At 38.7% G+C, this 19,169-nt stretch overlaps 1 protein-coding gene across 4 annotated transcripts in view; it reads right to left on the reverse strand.

The window, feature by feature from the left end:
• pde4ba (phosphodiesterase 4B, cAMP-specific a) overlaps positions 1-19,169 on the reverse strand; it is a 174,906-nt gene that overhangs the window by 69,655 nt on the left and 86,082 nt on the right. Inside the window, exon 1 of one of the 4 annotated variants that reach the window (XM_051375880.1) lies at positions 15,242-15,270. The exons of 2 other annotated variants lie outside the window; for them this stretch is intronic. In XM_051375880.1, the coding sequence (XP_051231840.1) occupies positions 15,242-15,255 (14 nt within the window). In that variant the 5' untranslated portion in view covers positions 15,256-15,270. Of the gene's footprint in view, positions 1-5,296; positions 5,980-15,241; positions 15,271-19,169 lie in introns of those variants that run through there. One more of the 4 variants, XM_051375879.1, reaches the window with a different exon arrangement.

Raw genomic sequence — 19,169 nt, forward strand, 5'->3', positions numbered from 1 at the left:
CTCTTAGACGACCAACTCCATTACTCCAAACATATGTAATCAGTAAAGCAAATTATTTGAGGAAGATGGACTTTACTGAGATCCTGACAGATAACCAGTGGTGGAAAGAAACCAAGTACATTCACCTAAGTACTGTAGTTAAATGCAGTTTTGAGGTACTTGTACCTTACTTAAATATTTTCATTTTATTTTATTTTTGCATGCATTACAATGATTGATTCCTGAAATCAGGTAAATAAACTTTTTGGTTTGTAATCCCTCACAGTAACTCAGTATCTATGGATTCTTAGCCGTTCAACCAAAGAGGGATTTCCAATCTAAATCTCATCTGATGGTTTAATTTTAATAATAGTACCAAGCAAAACAAGCTTCGAATTTTTTCCAACATTTCACCCAAAAAGAAAAGATTAGAGGCAAGTCCAAAAAATGAATACAAATTTCTTCTTACTTAACCCATTAATCATCTAACAACCCCTCAGATTTATCTTGTGAGCCTTTGGCAGGGACCTGACCCCATCACTGGGAACTACTGGACTGAATTGTATAGAGATAACTTAATATAAACTAGCTTCATCTCAAAAAGCTACTACAGTAAAACACTCTTTACCCATGGATGCATCACCGTTAGCTGGAAATTATATATAATATATAGTTTTAGTCAAAGTTTCAATGCTGGACTTTTCTTGTAATGGAGTATTTTTTACATTCATGTATAGGTGCTTTGATTTAAGTAAAGGAATTAATACTTCTTCCACAACTGAAGATAACTACACTTTGTTTTCACGCTTGCTACCATCATCTTAACCCAAAACATCCTGCTCGCAGTCATATTCATCATCACCATCATGATCACCAGCCCCAGAGTCACTGTCTTCTTCCTCCTTGTGATCCTCCCAGCCATCAGTGTTATCACATGTCATCATCCTCGTTATTATCTCAATTGAAATAATCACCATTATCATCATCAAACCCGCTTCTCTGCCACAGCGGCTAATTTCAACTTTGGCGAGTCACTCAGAAATCGAAAGCCCCAGCCGCAGAACCACGACAGACTTATGAGTCCTTGCCACATTTTTCTGTGTATTTCCATAACAACATGTTATACTGTAAGTAAAGTGCAGTGAAAATAAAATACAGCTGAACCACAAACTCTACAACACAGAGCTGCACCCCACCCATGGGTAAGCAAGCACAAAACACTGTTATTCAAAGTCCTGCGTTGGAAAGGAAAATGGGTCATCAAAGTCAAAAGAAGCTGACGGCTATTTAACATGTAACAAAATGTAAGACGAAGCTGAAGAGCAGCCTCAGGTTCGGTTTTGTTTAGTTTAATTATACATACATAAGTTCATCTAGATATGGATGATATTTTGAAGCAGTTCAGGATTATTTTGCCAACAGCCGCGACCCCATAACTCTATTTGAGCGACATTGTTTTTTTGTGTGTTTTTGTTGTGATCAATTACAATCATGTTACAAGCAACACTGCTCTACATTGCCCTAAAAGGCTCCCTACCACGCAGATAGCAGCATAAATAGCTGTGAGTGACATCCATTTATTTGTGCTCTGTCTCAACTGATGTTTCCAGAAAATTAAAAAGTTCTTCATCTGAGGTGACCTGAGGTAACTTTGTTCCGATAAGTAGTGATGACGGGAAATAAAAAAGGAACCCAGCACCCAGGAAAACCCTTAGTTCAGAATAAAAGGAGCTGTGATCTTTGTTATTATACCATAGGAATCCGGGTCACTATCCAAATATTTGGTTAAGCCCTTCTCTCCATCTGCCCTAGCTGTACATGTGAGAACCACTCCCTGGCACATATATATATATAGGCTAATTCATGCACACACACATACCATAGAAGGCACAAGGCGTTGCATGCGTGTAACAGTTACAGGCTATGTATAAACAAAAGCACATGCACTGACAATTTACACACCAGTGTGGGGAAGTGGTCATGGAGGAATTATCTCCCGGCACTCACGCGCCCTCGTCTACCTGTCTAATGACTCAAACATACAGTACAGTGCACCATCTGTGCACTTCTGCTTTCTTTAGTATAGTCCAGTACTTTCCACAGGAAACCCTCAGTCACAGAGGTGGAAGCCACCCAACCAGAGTTGGATGCCCAACGTCTCCACAGCTCAACGTCTCCACGCTTCCATGATTACAAATTAGGGTTTGCCATCTGGGGACTAAAGACTATAGAAATAATCATATAGGCCTAGCATACGTTTATTAATGTTGGGAGTATTTAAATAATTCATTCAGTCATTCTGAAGCCATTATTCCAACTTTACTAAGACATCCACTCTTCATTTTGTTGTGTTTGTGCTTGCTCTGCTCTGTTGCATTGTATGATATCCCCTAAACAACAGTCCAAGCTAGCAGCCTGATAGGTCTCCAGCTGAGCCAAAATACCCACAGTCCTCCTGGGGTAAGACACAGCCTAGTTTTTCACACTGGTTTATTTCTTCTCTGACTCAAACGTTACAAAAAAATCTGCAATCAAAATGCAACTAGCTTTCTTTGCTGCTTATTTTCATTCTCAACTAAGGTGAAAAAATTATTATAAATGGCATACAGTTGTGTAACAAATACTATTGTAGCTACCTTCAATTACAACCAACTTTGCCAGGAAAGACAATGTTTACAGACGTACTGAGTGTCTTACTACAACTGATCAAACAGGAAAATAAACACATTAGCAGGTGAGTGAAGAAAAACAACTCACCACAGTACTTGATTCTTACTTGAGGAGTAAAACAAATAGCTGGAGGTTAGTTTTACATTAGCAGTTCAATATCATGCCACAGACAATAACAAGATAAATTCAGGATTATTTATGTAGGAGAAAGATATCGCACAAGTTTTATAATAATCATTTTTGCTCTGATGATGGCTTTCAAAGAAAATAAATGTTTGTCAATCAATAATGTATTAAAGTCTCTCCTAGAATATCATCAAATTGTCATTCCTCCTGCTTTCCTGATACTTGAAAGTAAATTTAATCAGTGTAAATAGAGTAGCTCATGTAAACTTTTAAATTAAACTAATATACGGCATCTTAGATTTTCAGCAGGATTTTCAACTGTCTAAGGTCTAGACTACGCTCTTAACATTGTTAGTTTAAACATCTGTGTCAGGTCATCCCAATCATCTCTTTCTCTGATGTCTGCCCTGCTGCTGTTGAATGCTGCTGTATGTTATGTTATGTTATGTTATGTTATGCTGTATATTTTTTACACTCGAAACAATGGATGTTGCGTTGTCAAAGGGATGACAGAAAGTTAGGTGTTTAAACCGGCACACACTTGTGTTTACATAGAGTCAGTGTCAACTTTTCACAACCTTTTAGCAACTTCATTTTTAAAAAGCAGCTAGCCGCAGTCTATTTACTTATTCAGACCATCAAGGAAAAGATGCAAAATATATTCAAATATATTATATTTTAATACGTTCATGCTGCTCAGAGTAATCGCAGTACAACAAGGCTGTTCTGCTAACAGCCCCGGGGTCTCTCCCTCTCCTCTTGTGCTGTGAGGAGGCAGTCATTAGGTGTGGCACGGACACGTTATCTTTCTCGCTCTTTCTCTCCGGATCTCAGGATCAGGGTGTTCCTATAGCTTAGCCTGTATGTAAATATTTAGATAGTTTATTGGATCTTCTCCCTCCCTTTGTAGGCTTTTTTTTTTTACTTCAACTATATAACGTGCCTGTAGTGAATTGGTTATTACTTGACTAAATAATGTTCAAAATGTGTGTATGTTCATTTTCTGTTGTAGAATCAGAAACAGGTTTGCATTTGCACTGCAGTTTGTTTAGTGATCAAACAGTCAACTCAACCGATGACCAAAAGAATATATCTTTTTATTCAGATATAAGTGCAGGGAACAACTTGAAGAACTGCACCAGAGTGAGTCAATGAAGTGATGTGAGTTACTGTTTAACTTTGGCAAGTCACTCAAAGTTATTAAATTATATTAATAATGTAAAATGAAAAAAACTTCAATTTGGGACAATTGTTGTTAAGTCTGGGACAGTTAAAAGTAGAATTTGGGGCAGTTGCGAGACACTGAGTAAAAAAGCCCTGAGAGCACTGTGGTGCAGTTACATTTCATTCTTAAATGTCAATTCACCCAAGGTTTGGTTTGGTGATGTTTTGATACTTCTGGGTTTAGTATGAAAATATATACTATTTTTGTACTTTGGGTGAGTTAACCTTTTAAAAAATATGAAACATTTAAGCCACTGGTTCCCAGACTTTTTGGCTCAGGAACCGTTGCAGCCAAGCCAAGCCTACTCGAGACCCTTCATTGCAAGTTGCCTACTGATGTTGCCTTCAGATTGTTTCAATTTAATGTAAAAACTTTTCAGTATTTCACAATAAATAAAAGCAAAGAATAAACACAATTTTATGTTTTTACAGAAATGTTTTTCTTGGCATTTTAATCATGGTGTAACACCCATATTGGAAACAACTGTTTTAGGTTAATGGGTTGGCTAGTCATACCCAGTATTATTGGAGGTTCAAAACAGAAACTAATATGGTCAGGCGAGTAATCCTGCTTGGCAACAAAGTCAAATTTACCAGGGTTGCTAAAGGCTGAGACGACTGAAGACCCTTCAATGTCATGATACATTTTTCCTTCTGTTTTTTTTTAGAAATATCCTTCGGGTTGTCTGGTTGTCTCTGTCTCTCACAGACCAGACAATGTTCACACTGTGGCTAAGAAAAGCAACGATAATAAACAAATTCATCTCATCGCTTTCAGACTTATTTACATGCCAAACAACTTGACTCTCTTGACTCCATTTACATAGCACGCAAACTTGTTGAAAACATCACTCTGCAAACACTGCTGCACCCTGAAACCATAAAATTTACTGAAGCTGGATGAAAGTGAAAGTTTGATTTTTCTCACTCAAACATGTGACAGTGCATATAACCACATTCCAACAGAGGATTACTATAATGAGGAAAAACACATGAGAAGATCAGGAGGATGGAAATAGGAAGTAAGACTACTACACATATGGTGTACATACTATTCACAGATACATACACAACAAGGGGAGGAGTTAAGGGATTCTGAGAAACACTACAATACTTAAACAACTGAGTGAAGAGTTTCTTGAAATAGGACAAATATCAATGGAAGAAACAAATCAGCAATTGGACAGAGGCAGAGTTGAAACTGACCCTAGATAAAACACTGCAAGGACAGAATCAAAAGCAAAATAATCTTTCTGTTTAAGTGTGTGTATGATTGTGTGGTTATCCGTGTCCTAACCTGTGAGCATGGCCATGATTGGTGGCGTGGAGTTTCCTGATGACTTCCTCACTGAAGTCAAAATGAATCCTTCCTCTGGCACAGGGTGAACGCCGGTACATCGCCCCGACACACACATTCACTCATGCACACGCTACCCGACACATACTGTCACATACAAGATCAACTAGAACACACCCAAGTGCAGCATTTCACACACTAAGAGCAAGCATATGAATGTCACACACACACAAACAAACACACACCACCATCATACACACATCTGACAAGTCAGCACCAGTGGTAATAACCGCACAGTAGCATGCATGAGCACTTACAAAACTCACTGAGATCACACACAAACTAGCCACTTCACATGAAATCAAATGTTACTCCAAAAACAAGCACCATCACCCACACACTGACCTCACATAAAGAGGAATATATCACTTATTTAGGCTACACGGTCCCACATTTACTCTAACCTATAAAGCCCCTGCTTAAAAAGTTACTCATCAGATTATCCATCAGTCATCCCTTCCTCAGCTCAAGTAAAAGCAGCAGACAGGTATCCAAACACCTTCTTCACACACAGCAGCAACATAAGCAGCGGTCCATACGTCACATCACAGAACTCTTTGAGCCCTCGTTCATACTCTGACACTCTCCGCACACTCTCTGTGCTCTCTCTGCAGACGCTTCTCTTCGTCACAGGCTATACTTCCTCCCCATGGTGGTGTATGTGTGTGTTTGTGTGTGTGTGTATAGTATGTGTGTGTGTATGGAGCTCTGTTCCCTTCAGCGCGGCCCAGCAGAGTGAGAAGGAACAACCAAGTTCTGGAGTGGACTCACTGGAGTGGAGTTATAATTCATTCATTACTCAACAGCCTTGTTAGCTTTAATCAACACTGTATCTGTAAATAAAACAGAAGAATGCCAGACAAACATAAGGCTACTCAAAAGACTACACTTTATATGTATAACTGCTGTAATGTACAAGCTAAGATTTAACTTAATTTTACATGAAATGGCTCAATAAAACTGTCTGAAAAGCCTGGAAAAGAATCAAGATGGACTATTTAACTGTCTTACTCTCATTCCTCCATTATTACATTTAAAATGCTTGTTTTATGAATTTTGTTGTAGCCAAAAAGCCATGATTTAAAAAAACTTTTCTATCTGAAAATATATATACAGCTTTTATGAATGTATGGTGTCCTGTGGGTTATATGCATGACACAATAATAAGTGTTTACTGCGAGTCCACTCATTTAGCATGTATAAGCAGTATATATAAACATTTAATAAATGGTTAATAACACTTTAATGTAGTCATTGAGTCAGAGAATGACATAATGAAACACAGCTGTAAAAATATAAAATACGACAACTCATTGCTGACAAATACTGTAAATTAATAAATGAAAAAATGTCCTTATAGCTGCTTATAACTAAATTGTAGTGTATTATAAACTATTTATTGTTTTTATTTAGTGTTTCAATTCACTGTCAGGCAACCTGGTCTACCTTAACTGTCTGTGTAGGAAAAGAGGTGGCATCTGGCGCTCTCGCAGGGGGCCACAGTGCCTGATGACACTGTACAGTATACTGATAACCAAGCCCTCATGTATAATTTGATAACTGTAATGACAGATTTGTGACAAAGAGCAGCACATACAGAACAATAAAAAAGATAAGTAATTAGAAATACCTTGACTTTAAAGCTTTTTACTTCTACTCTACTGCATTGCAAAAGGATATTTTGTACTTTTTACTTCATTACATTTCTTGGGTATGGACCATTCATATCTCTCAATACCTTGAACTCAATGATAAGGACTACTAACACAACTTTCTGGCCATGTTTATATACTTACAATCTCGATATGAGATGTTTGGATAAAAAGGTGACATTGGTAGACTGAGTGACTCTTTTCTATTTCTCGTAACTTCCTTCAACAGTAGTCATGAAACTCAACAGGAAAACCTTACTGACTGACAACTCAGTCAGCTTCCTTGTCATCTATCTGGAAATGATTCAGAAAAGATGACACATTTCACAAGCGCTTAAAAAAACACATAAGGGGAGGAGTAGGATCACAAAGGCCAAAAGTGAGTCACTACTATGTTCCCACACTGCAGCTTGCCCGACTGCTTCACAATACATACAAAGATCAGAAATGGGAGAGGCGGAAGATGAGGTGGCCACAGGGATATATGTCTCCTGTGCCACAATGGCAATGGCATTCCTCCTTAATGACCTCCCGAGGGTTAACCAACGAAGGATAAGATATAGAAAGAGCTCCTCCTTGCATTAAAATGGTTGTCTACGGTACACCAGTGGTGGTGCAGATTCAGAAAACACTTACAATGGATCATAAACATTAGTGCTTAAGGGAAACAAAGACACCTGGAATATCTAGTAAGTGCTGCTTAAATGGACAGATAATATCTCCTTTTGTTCATATTTTAAATGTCATGCAACTAGAAAATGTGTATTATTACAGCGGCTTTACATAATTTAGTGGCATCACACTGCGTCACACGGTCAAATCATTCTAAAATTGGAGATGCCTGTTTTGAGCTCATGACTTGATGTATAAAACTCACTTACAATAAACCCAAAAACTATAACCAAGAAGAAGATGTATTAATCCAAATAGGCCTGAAATACAATCTCACACACACACACACACACTCACACAGGGCTCATGGACATGCGAATGCGGAGAGATGATGAACTGATGAACTGCCATATAGCAGCCCCCCCGAGTAGTTGGTGCCTTGCTCAAGGACACCTCAGCAGTGCCCAGGAGGTGAACTGGCAACTCTCCAGCTACCAACTCTATACCGTGGTCTGTGCTGGACTTAAACCAGGCACTGTCCAGTTCCCAAGCCTATAATCCCTACCGACTGAGCTACTGCCGCCCCCATAAAATCAACATAAGGGCTCACAAGCACTTTTCTTTTACATTTAGAGTTTAAATTGAATTTCTTATATAAAAACAGCTGAATAAATATTGGACAACACTGGTAAAAGAAGACTGACCGTGTTTATAAGGCTTGGTCCTGCTGTGTTTCATTTGTTCATCTTTTAAAATTAATCAGATGTTAAATAAACAGTATGTCAAGACAAAGTGGCATAATATGTATATACTGTATATATAAACAAAACCTTGGCAACATAACAAATGCTACTGGATTTAACGCCAGTTCTAATTATTGAGCATAAAGAGGCATGTGTTATTGTAAAATCTGTTGATGAAACTAAACCAGTGACACCCAGTGAAACTATTCACTCCTGGGCAGGGCACATAATATAGTAACACTACATTAAAAGAGATCCTGTCCTCTCCTGTCCTCTTGTGCGCACAGGCCAAGACAGCAGGCAGTGCTGATGGGTAAAACCATAGACTGTATACACTTATCTCAGTAAAATGAGGCAGGACCCCTGTATGGACATCAGAGGGCACCATTTCATTGCACAGAAAAAGAAAACTAGTCTTTCAGGCCTGCATCCACAAGATGGCAGTGTATAACTGTATTAAATAGTCCTGAGTCACAGCGACTGAAGCCTTCAAATTCACATTTACAGGATGTGAGCCATGCCCTATGGAAAGCAATCAGAGCTGGCATTAAACAGGATGTGAACATTGTTCCCTCAAATGCTATTTCATGTTGGATCATAATGACAGAGATAAGGGTCATGAGGAAAGCAGCCACAGAGTTACTGTGACAAAGTGATGAGAGCCTGTAACCCCTACATCCTACATGCTCTGAATACCATGTTAAGAAGATGCTGGGGAACTGGATACATATGTGAAAACCCTAAATTATGAAACAGGATTTATCACTTTACTAAAAGCTTGGTTGATAGATTTTAACTTGTATATATTGATGAATGTTGATGTATAATCATTCAAAAAAAAATAATTTTTACCTGTAGCTTTAACAGGGTTTCACATAGAAGCCGAGAAATATAATTAGACATCGATCAGGCATCCATTTGACGGTTTAAGAGCAGCCTGTCAAATTGTTGCTGGCAGACTGCTCCTCTGGCTTGTCCTTGTGCTTTAAATCAATATCACACTGCAGATGAGGCGACGGAAGAAAAAAAAAGACAAACTTTAGCTAAATGTCTTTTGTTTTCGGTGTACCAAAAAGAAAGACCGCAAATAGAACCTCAGATGTATTTGAGAGAACCTGACAGGCACAACATCACCTTTGACATGAAAGCTGCCTCTCTCATACAAACACACAACGCAATCACATTAAATCAGAATCAAACAACAGGCATGATCCCTGAAAGCTATTTCAATATAAAATCTAAAAAAGGAGAAAGAGAGCAAGAGTCAGACAGAGTTCAGAGGCGTAGACTGATACGTTTACAAGACAAAGGCAGACAAAGGAAGCTAGAGATATGAATGTTAAGGATTGGGAAACAAACAAGATACAACATACAAGAATCATTCTCTAAATCAATTCATAAACTCAAAAAAAATCCATGTTAACATCAGAATCTCTGTGCTTAGTATGCTATTTCAATAAAAAGGAGCAAAGACAATGACCTTGAACTGCAGGTGCAGTGTAGTAAAGCTATAGAGAAATATTATTCTAAATGAGCCTGATCTTTAGTGTGATTATTCTCTCGCGATTCCAAGATTTCTACTAGATGAACAATCTGAACCACTGGACTGGTATCAAGTCAGATACAAATCTTATTAAGCAGATCGGGTATGTCACAGATCCGCAATCATACAGCCTCTTTATCAATGTTATTACATTTAGTGTTTCCACTATCACTTACAGCTAAAGTTCTACAGCAATGATGCCCTTTTTATCACTATATAACAGGTAAAGATCAGTACTCGATATCGGATGATACACTGAGTTTAAGTATCAGAATCAGAAGGCTATCATGAGAGAAAAAGTTGCATCTCTACATCCTTAATCTTAACAACTCATGTTTGATTGTATTATCCACCACTAGTGCAGAACTGATGAAACATCTTAGGAGAGTGGAGAGACAGTTTCAGGACCAGACAAGTCAAATTGCCTTAGATTTTACCACTACATCCTTGTCCTATCCCCTGCTACAGCACCTTCATGTGAAGGGTTCACCAACATGAAAATCTCACCAAGATCAGTTAGTAGGAAACAAATGCTGAAAATGTAACCCTTGCCAACGCTGAAACGGTGATACTCTAAACAGACAAACACTTGAAGGACAATGGAGGATATTAATGTAAATCATGCATCATACTAGGGGTGTAACAAATACTGAAAAATATGTGTTTATATGTGTTTAAACCCCCAACCGCTAGATATCAGTGTTATAAACATAAACTGAGGGGCTGTGATAAATACAAATGCAGATCCCACGACTCAGATTTTATGTATATGGTGGTGTGTTCTTTAGGACATTTCCTAAAATTAGATTTTTTTTTAAATCGTAATATACCACCTTGCTTAATGTATTGTGGCACGTATTGTATCGTCAGATTCTTATTATACAAGCTTGCTGCTTTGTCCTTTTTCATAGCAGAAACACCAAAACAGCAATTGACAGAACATTTTAAGCAAGCTAGGAATCAATCAGGTGAAAGCTGTTTCCTTCCTGCTTCAGGTCAAGAGTGGTAGGGCATTCCCCAGTTTAAACATTTATTTATACAAGCTTCCACTTAATATGGAGTGTCCTCCACAGATGCGAGTGTGACTACATGTGGAGTGACACTTGGTAGTGGAGTAGAGGAGGACCCTGTTGGGAAAAACTCTCCAGTCACTTTAATAGTTTTGCTGACAGTGATTTCAGCCCAGTGATAAAATGACCCTGATGCGTTTAGGTGCAGGTGCGTTTTTGTTATTGTCAAGGTCAACCCTTTTTCTGCTCCTTAGATTACATTGCACACTCTGAATGTGTCTCATTCATGTTCACTTCAATATCACAGGTGAGGCGATTATCAAGTTGCCACGGAAACGGCGAGCAGCACAGACACACACACACACACACACACACACACACACACACACACACACACACACACACACACACACACACACACACACAAAGACACACAGACCTTCAAGGTCTGACTTTAGCAAGAGCATCACTCCAAACACTTCATTCATCCAATATTTGAACTTGATACGTTATATATATAGAGAGAGAGAGAGAAGAGAAGAGAAGAGAAGAGAAGAGAAAGTAGGATGATTATTTGGAAAAAACTGAGTGATTGACTGAAGAGTAGAGAGAAGGGAGCAGGTATGAAAAGGGAGGAGATGAGGTCAAAAAAGAGATAAAAGAGATAATAAGCCCTTATCTACCAGCTGCCACGTTCGATTTTCAGATAGAGGGAGAATTTTGAGTCTGTCTTGTTGGTCTTACCATAACATAGCTTTCCCTCTCTCCTTTCCCCCACCCACCCTCTCTCTGTATAAATCTAATTCCCCTCTCTGAAAAAGAGGGCACTGCAGTCAGTCCCCCTGTGATTAACCTAATCCCCTGATCGCAGAGCAGTGCCAGCACCATACCGTATTTGACGTCAGCAGCCCTCACGCTGTGATAACCAGGGGGCATACTCCAAAAAAAATGTGTGAATTTTAAGCAGCGCACAACACCGATACTAAACATGCACTACTAACAGAAGCCAAAAAGGCTCACAAAAAGGGACTTACAGTACAACATAGTTTGACAATAAGAACACTGATGCTTGTGAGTGAACCCCACAACCTCACTGTAAGGACTAACGTTGAGCTAGCCGTAGACGGTCCGTAAATACCTCCAAAACATATACCGGTATGTGACGTGTGGGTGTGGAGGCTTTGGAGATGTTTGAGTATCAAAAGTAAAGTAATGATCAGTGGTGTGTAGTAGAAGTATTCAGATCCTTTATTTAAGTAAAAGTGTTAACAGCACACAGTGAAAATACACCACTACAAATTAAAGAAAATTAAAAGTAATGTGTTTTTAGATTAATATTACTGGTGCATTAATGTGTATGTATCTGTAGATGTTTAAGGTCGAGCTAATTCTAATTAGTTTATATAGTAATAGTTCTACAGCAATGCATCGTATTCTACAAGGTCATCATATGTTTGTAGTGTTGCTGTATGAGAACCTGGTATATCTAAAAAGTCAACTTTTAATGAGAAAAACAGGCCTGTTTTCAGCTTTGTGACAAACCATTTCCAGTTAATCCAAGAGGGTTAAATGGCTTATTTAGCTTAAGAAGTAGGAGGATTTTCTAAACCCACAAAGAAACACTATACTTCAAATTCAAATTCAAAATCACCCAATTCAGAGAAACATGGTTTTTACTGGACAAGAAGGGCATGAAAAATTACAATCTGGAAAGTAAGTAGTAACTAAATGTGTCTGACCAATGAAGTGGAGTAACAAGTATAATATTTGCCTCTGGGGTGTAGTGCAGTAAAAGTATAAAGTTGCATCAAATGGAAATATTCAAGTAAAGTACTACCTTGAAATTGTTCTAATACTGAATGTAATCTAATCACTTTTACTCTTATAAATAGTAAAGTAAGATAATTACACTATGTAATTATCTTACCTAGTTATTCATTACATTTTTCAAGTAACTTTAACATTGCTTTGTTATCTGGCTATGAATATATTTTCTGTGTTATGTTTATACTTGGTAGCAAATGCCTGGATTTGATAATCTACTGCCGCAGTGACATCTTTATCAGTACATGTGCCATCTGGTCTCTGTCAAAATAAAAACAACATTCATTCACACAAAGGAGATTGCCTCACTTCCACAGAGTTCAAACTCAATTATTTAGAGCATCTACGTATACACGGCAAAGGAAACCCAGCAAATACGTCACTGCTGTATTTCAAAGACACAACACACATTATATTATAACACATCATCTGGGAGGTTGCGCAGGTCCTCGTGAATGGTGCTGTTTGTTTTCACAAAGTTTTCCCAGCATGTCCAATCAATGACGTGCATGCATGTGTGTATTGTGGTGAGGATACTTAAGGCTAAGAACACGGTGGATGGTGTTTAGGGTTAGAGGGCTAGATCCTGACATAAGAACAGGGAGTCAGATAACAGGGCCCACATGGAGCCAAGTATTCTCTCGCAGGCTTGTTCCTTCTTACTTCTAAACGTAGCACCTTTTTATCTGCTCCATCTCCCAACTGTCAGGCTACAGGATCCGTAGGAGTTTAATCCGCAAAGTGGTTCAAAACAATGATTCACTTCAGGTTCACAGATCAAGGAGAGGGAATGTTCACCAAATAACTAAACCGGTAGCTCTGCACACACACTTCAGCGGTACGGAACATGCATGAGAGGTTCTTATTTGAACCAGCACATAAACTCAGCTTTGAATAGATTTTTGAACAAATCAACATTGTTTCAAGTCATAGTATCAATGCAGTGTATGTGAATCAGTGATCAGTGACTTTGCAGTTCTAATACTAATCCTACTTTGGGGTTTGTGGTCAAAAACTTTAATTCTGCTAGATGAGCTTTTACATTATAGCATATATTACATTGGGTGCCAGTGAAATCCCTTGAGAGGAAATGTATTGTTGATGAAACCCTTGTAATATCACATTTCACTTAGACAACCTGAGAAGAAGAAACCCACTTACTGTAGAATTTAGGCCACCTTACAATATATCCACCTATTTTGTTATTTAGATCTTCTAGTTTGGCACTGTAAACCCACGTATGGAGAAAAACTGGTGTGATTAAAGTGCAGATGTACAGTATATTAGTGAGTTGACATGGGTTGAAGTGTCTGCATAGCTGGCGAGAGGGGGAGAAAAAAAAGGCAGAGAGTAAAGATAGAGAAAAATAAAAAAGGCAATTTTCACACCATGGCTCTCCTCGTATGCACTGAGGTGATTTTCTTGCAGCTAAAAGTCTTATCAGCAATTTCCAGCAGCGATCTACACAAAGTACACTACTGGGTTTGCACTACAAAGGACTGAGTCTAATGAGAATGACACACTGTGTCCTCACACAGCCATTATGTTCACATGCGAAAGCACATCAGCACAGGCTGAATAGTCTACATAGCCATCCATCTCCTACAAATTTATATACGACTAATTTGAAACAGCAAATATGTTTTGAAGGGAATGTAATGCCGTCCATATTGCAGATTGCAGATCAACATAATGAGGAAATGTTGTTAATTAACAAATCTGGCAAGTCGTAAAAATGTTGATACTAAACACGTCAGTAAAATGTTAATTGTCAATGTATTTAAAAAGAATTCCGCTGAAATATAAAATGGTAAATGGTATATAATGCTTTTATATCTTACTGGAAAAAGCGCTTTCCAACTGACCTCTCATTCACCCATTCACACACACTCTCACACCAGTGGCTGTGCATCAGGAGCAACTTACAGTTCAGTGGACACTTCAACATGTGGATCGAAGGAGCTGGGGATCGAACTACAAACAAGAGTAGAGTAAGTAGACAACTCGTTCTACCTCCTGAGCCAAATCTTGCAACACAATATCCACTCAAAGTGACTACTGCTTTATTAAACTTTTTATGGTTATGAAACCTTGCCCACCCCACTGCGACTCTGGTGCGGTACATATATAGAGCACTTCATTCAGGAACAAAAACACTGCCTCTGAACACAATCCAGGCAGCGATTATGTTTGTCACCATAACATTAGTAATATATAAATGAAATTTCCAGGGGACAGTGTTACTATAGTGAACACACATACTCAAACTGACACGAAATCAAACACCCACAACCACGCCCACACTGTAACAAATCTGGGTTCCCACTTTTCCTTTATCTTCACATACCAAACCCAGGAGTGACGGCGGAAGCAGAAAGGGCTGATGGGAACTTGCAGACCGGATGACGCCGTTGTCATCGTCTTGGTTACACTTGTGATCAAGAATCAATTTGTTTCTTGTTTGTTTATTGTTCTCTGCAAGTCTCAACTCAATAACTTACTTGACTTGATTCATAGATGATGAAAGTGTAAGACTGGTATTATTGAACCAGTCTTCTCAAGTAGTCGCCGACACACAGGCGTCGCATCCTGGAATCCCACTGTGGATCGTCTCAGGACAGTTTCAGAAATTCACCAGGATAATCTCAGCATCTGTCATTTGAAAACTGCTTCAGGTTACAATAAAGCAGCAGGTGGTAGGCTCAAACTGGCCACAGGAAATCACCCCCCATGTTCATTCAGGTAGTGCAGGTCAGCAGTTTTCAGCAAATAAGATGAGACAAAAAGGGAGTTCTAGCCAATTTAAAAACAATCCTCATTCGGTCAGTCAGGAAAAAGCTGAATATTTCCACCACTACCAAAACCATCCAAAGTCCTTGCAATTGAAGGCCAACATTGAAAAACCAAGACAAGACAAAATACTACAACCAGGGGGAAAAAAATGGCTAAAAAAAAAAGCGTTAAGAAAACACTTGTAGTCCTCCGATCCAGCGCTAACACAGCATCTGTTCCAAGCCAGTTTTACTCTGAGCGTCCAGAGCCTGTCCCTGTCCTGCTGAAATTGACGCTGTTCCTCTTTCTAGTCTCTGCCCCAGTTCAGGTCTGCTGGACCACGTACAGGTCACATTTCATGGATGATCTTTGATCCCCCAGCCCCGAGTAACGAAGGTATATATTTGCATAAGCCAAGACAACAACTGGTAAACAATCTGGCTTTCTTGGCAATGACAACTGTCCATTTTAAATATTCTCAAACTTTTTTTGAGTGAAAATATTTCCAAAAAAGAAATAATTGAATTCTTGAATTCAGCTAATAGTCCTGTTTCCTCAGAACTTCAGTCTGTAAATACTGGTAGGTGCTGGTCTTCATCCTACTTCTTTCTCAACTCCAACTACAGGTCAAGCCAAGATTAACAACAACTCGAATCTAATCTGGAACAATAAAAAACACAAAATGTTAGCGTTGACAGCAGAGTTAAGCCTTAATGTTGTGACGTTTCTGTAAAAGAGCAAGAGTGCATCATCAATTTTTTATTGGCTGCAACTGTATAGGCCTTCACCTACAGTACCTATCTCACCTTAGCCCACTGTAAACTGAACAATCCTCCATCATCTACAATTTAAAATGCTGTTAACATCAGTAGTGGTAGCAGTAAAGTACTTTGGCAACAACATGCAAGAAGAATTACATTCTCATTGGTTTCTCTTCTCGTATTACCCGACCACTTCCTTCATAGCACTCTCTGTGTCACAACAGCCACGTCTGTCTCACTGTACATGCTGATTGTACCTACACGGGGTCTGATTACAGAGAGCAACGGCGATAAGGACTACAGCAACGACTTTGGTCCGCGTCGAGACACACAATCCCTGCTTTTGAAAGCAACACACATACTGAGAACTGCGTGTTTCAAAAAGCTAGCACTACTGGCCGATGTGTGGCTTGACACCTGAGACTGCGTGTATCAAATAGCATTCAGCAAACACAAACAACTTGCAGCTGAATATAAAATCAGGTTTTACACGGGTGCCCACTTTGCTAGTCCATTCAAAGAGCCTCTATAAAACAGCATGTGAAACTGCCTAGCAACAAGTGGGTTCGAAAGCACTTGACTCATGGCTCTGTGTGGTCGGCCATTGTTTGCTTTGAAACCTGGTACTTTTTCACTGTGTGTATGGTGGGCTCAGGAAATTATTCTTTGAAAAGTATTTCTATGGACAGAACAGGAAAGCTTTTTGTTAGTTAGTAGAATTTTTTCTGGACAAACTTTGGTTTTGGTTTCAAACAATGACGATAATGCTCAGTAACGCAGAGATTTGAATAAAGATACACTCTCTCATTAATCTCCCCACCTCTGCGTCAAACAAGTCATTAATAATTTAATGGTCAACTGTCAGTCAAGTGCTTGGACTGACGCTTGTTGTTTTATTTGAGAGTGAGCAGTGTTGCCGCCTTGATTCTCAGACTCTCACAGTCCAAATACATGAGAATGATATTCAGTCCATTATTTTAATTGAATTACTTAAGTACAATTTGCTGAGGCTGAAGAAGCATCACAAGAAACTACACACTGGTGACTGACAAAAACATGAAACATTTAATCTTGTAGAAATAGTGTTACAAGCTGCTATTTATAGGAGGTTTCATCCCTCATTTAAAGCCAGATTTTTCATATGAACAGTGGATCAAATGACTTCCTGTAATGATAACATGTCACTACACTGTAATGTAAACATGTCACCCACTGGGAATCAACATCCAACACAGCAGCTCTGTGCAGCTTTTAGTCTCTTTAGCTCATTATTTAGATTTTCCGGCCAGCACAACGTTGTGAAAGATCCAGATAACTGTAAATGTTTTCTTCTGCAACCTCTAAACATATATCACTGTGTTTCTAAGAGTTTGTTTTGAAGACTCTCTGCCCTCCCAGTGGCCAAAAATAGATGAATGCAGCTCTAATGGGAATTAACCGAATCTGACAAACTGGATTTAATGTTTTCCAGTTGCCTCATAAAAACTTGAATTAAAATAAATATGATTTAAGGCAAGACTTTAGATAAGAACATCATCCCAGACTACTTGTCTTCAAAAATAATAGTTTAAACCCTACTGATACTGTAATTCAAAGAAAGGGGAGGTCTCATCTTATATTACAAATTGACATAAAACCAGCCAGTAACTCAAAAATTGTAAACCAAACACTGTATTTCTCTCCCTCTCTCTGTTGCTGAGAGCTGTGATTCCTGCTTATAGGTGAAAAAACTCACAGATGGAGTGTGATTCAAAGTTCAGCTAACTCATAGGCACACATGCCTCCACACACGAACACACACAGACATAAAGCCAGACAACGACTCATCCTGAAACAAAGACAGGCAATGACAAAATATTACAACATTTTACAACCATACAGTATACAGACAAAAACACACACTGACTTAAAATATCCCTCAGTTGGGAAATTCTTCAAACACACTAACATGACAAAGAGGAAATAACACAGACAAAAGCACTGAGGTGAGAGACATTTCCATGGCAACCACATTCGTAAGCCTGACTCCACCAATGAGCTTTGACCTTACAGTACACTCAAGGATTCATCATGTACCGGAGGCCATGATAGTGTTATAGTAATAGTTTTCTTTTTCTACAGCTGACTAAAGATAGATTTTTTTTCTTTTTGCATTTTATTTTATATTAATTAAATTGTTTGTGCAGATGTATTGTGTTTGTAATATATTTTACATTGTCTTACAAAAGCCACATATAAATTCAGACTATCCTTGTGACTGAGGTAAATGGAGTATCTCACACAACAAGATGATTTTGCCACAGCCAAAAGTCCCCTCAGGCCTTGGGACTCCATAACAACCTGAATTCATACACTCACTCAATAGTCATTTAGTCAGACATTTCAACATAATTCAGACTCCCGGACCATCTTGCTGCCTAAATCTGCCACACAGCAAGTATGGTTGTGACTGACATCTCTAAATATACCTTTATATATGTCTAAAAATATATCATGCAAAACAATGAAAGAACAGGTACTAAAAAGTCTACAGTATTAAATATTCTCACACCAGAAAAGTTAAAAACACCCAAAGCAGCTGGATTAATTTGAATTACTGTAAGCCATATTTTAGTCCATGTTGGCTGGCCATGTGAAAGTGAAAGAGAAGAGGGGGGGGGGTTCAGTCAGGCAGAAGACAAACCAGGCAGACTGTTGTGACAAGGGATTAGATGGTAGAGAGCTGTGGAAATGATCATTGGCATGAATGACTACTTGGCTAGATGGTTAACAAGGCAGACGAGGGCTGAAAACAACAACAGAAGAGAGGAGAAGAAAAGAACTCCTAGATCAAATATGATCATTATTCCTAATATAGCAGATGTCACTTAATTTGGTTGTTGCATGAGTGGAGTTG

This window comes from Dicentrarchus labrax, unplaced genomic scaffold (assembly GCF_905237075.1).
Source record: "Dicentrarchus labrax unplaced genomic scaffold, dlabrax2021, whole genome shotgun sequence".
Lineage (NCBI taxonomy): Eukaryota > Metazoa > Chordata > Actinopteri > Moronidae > Dicentrarchus > Dicentrarchus labrax.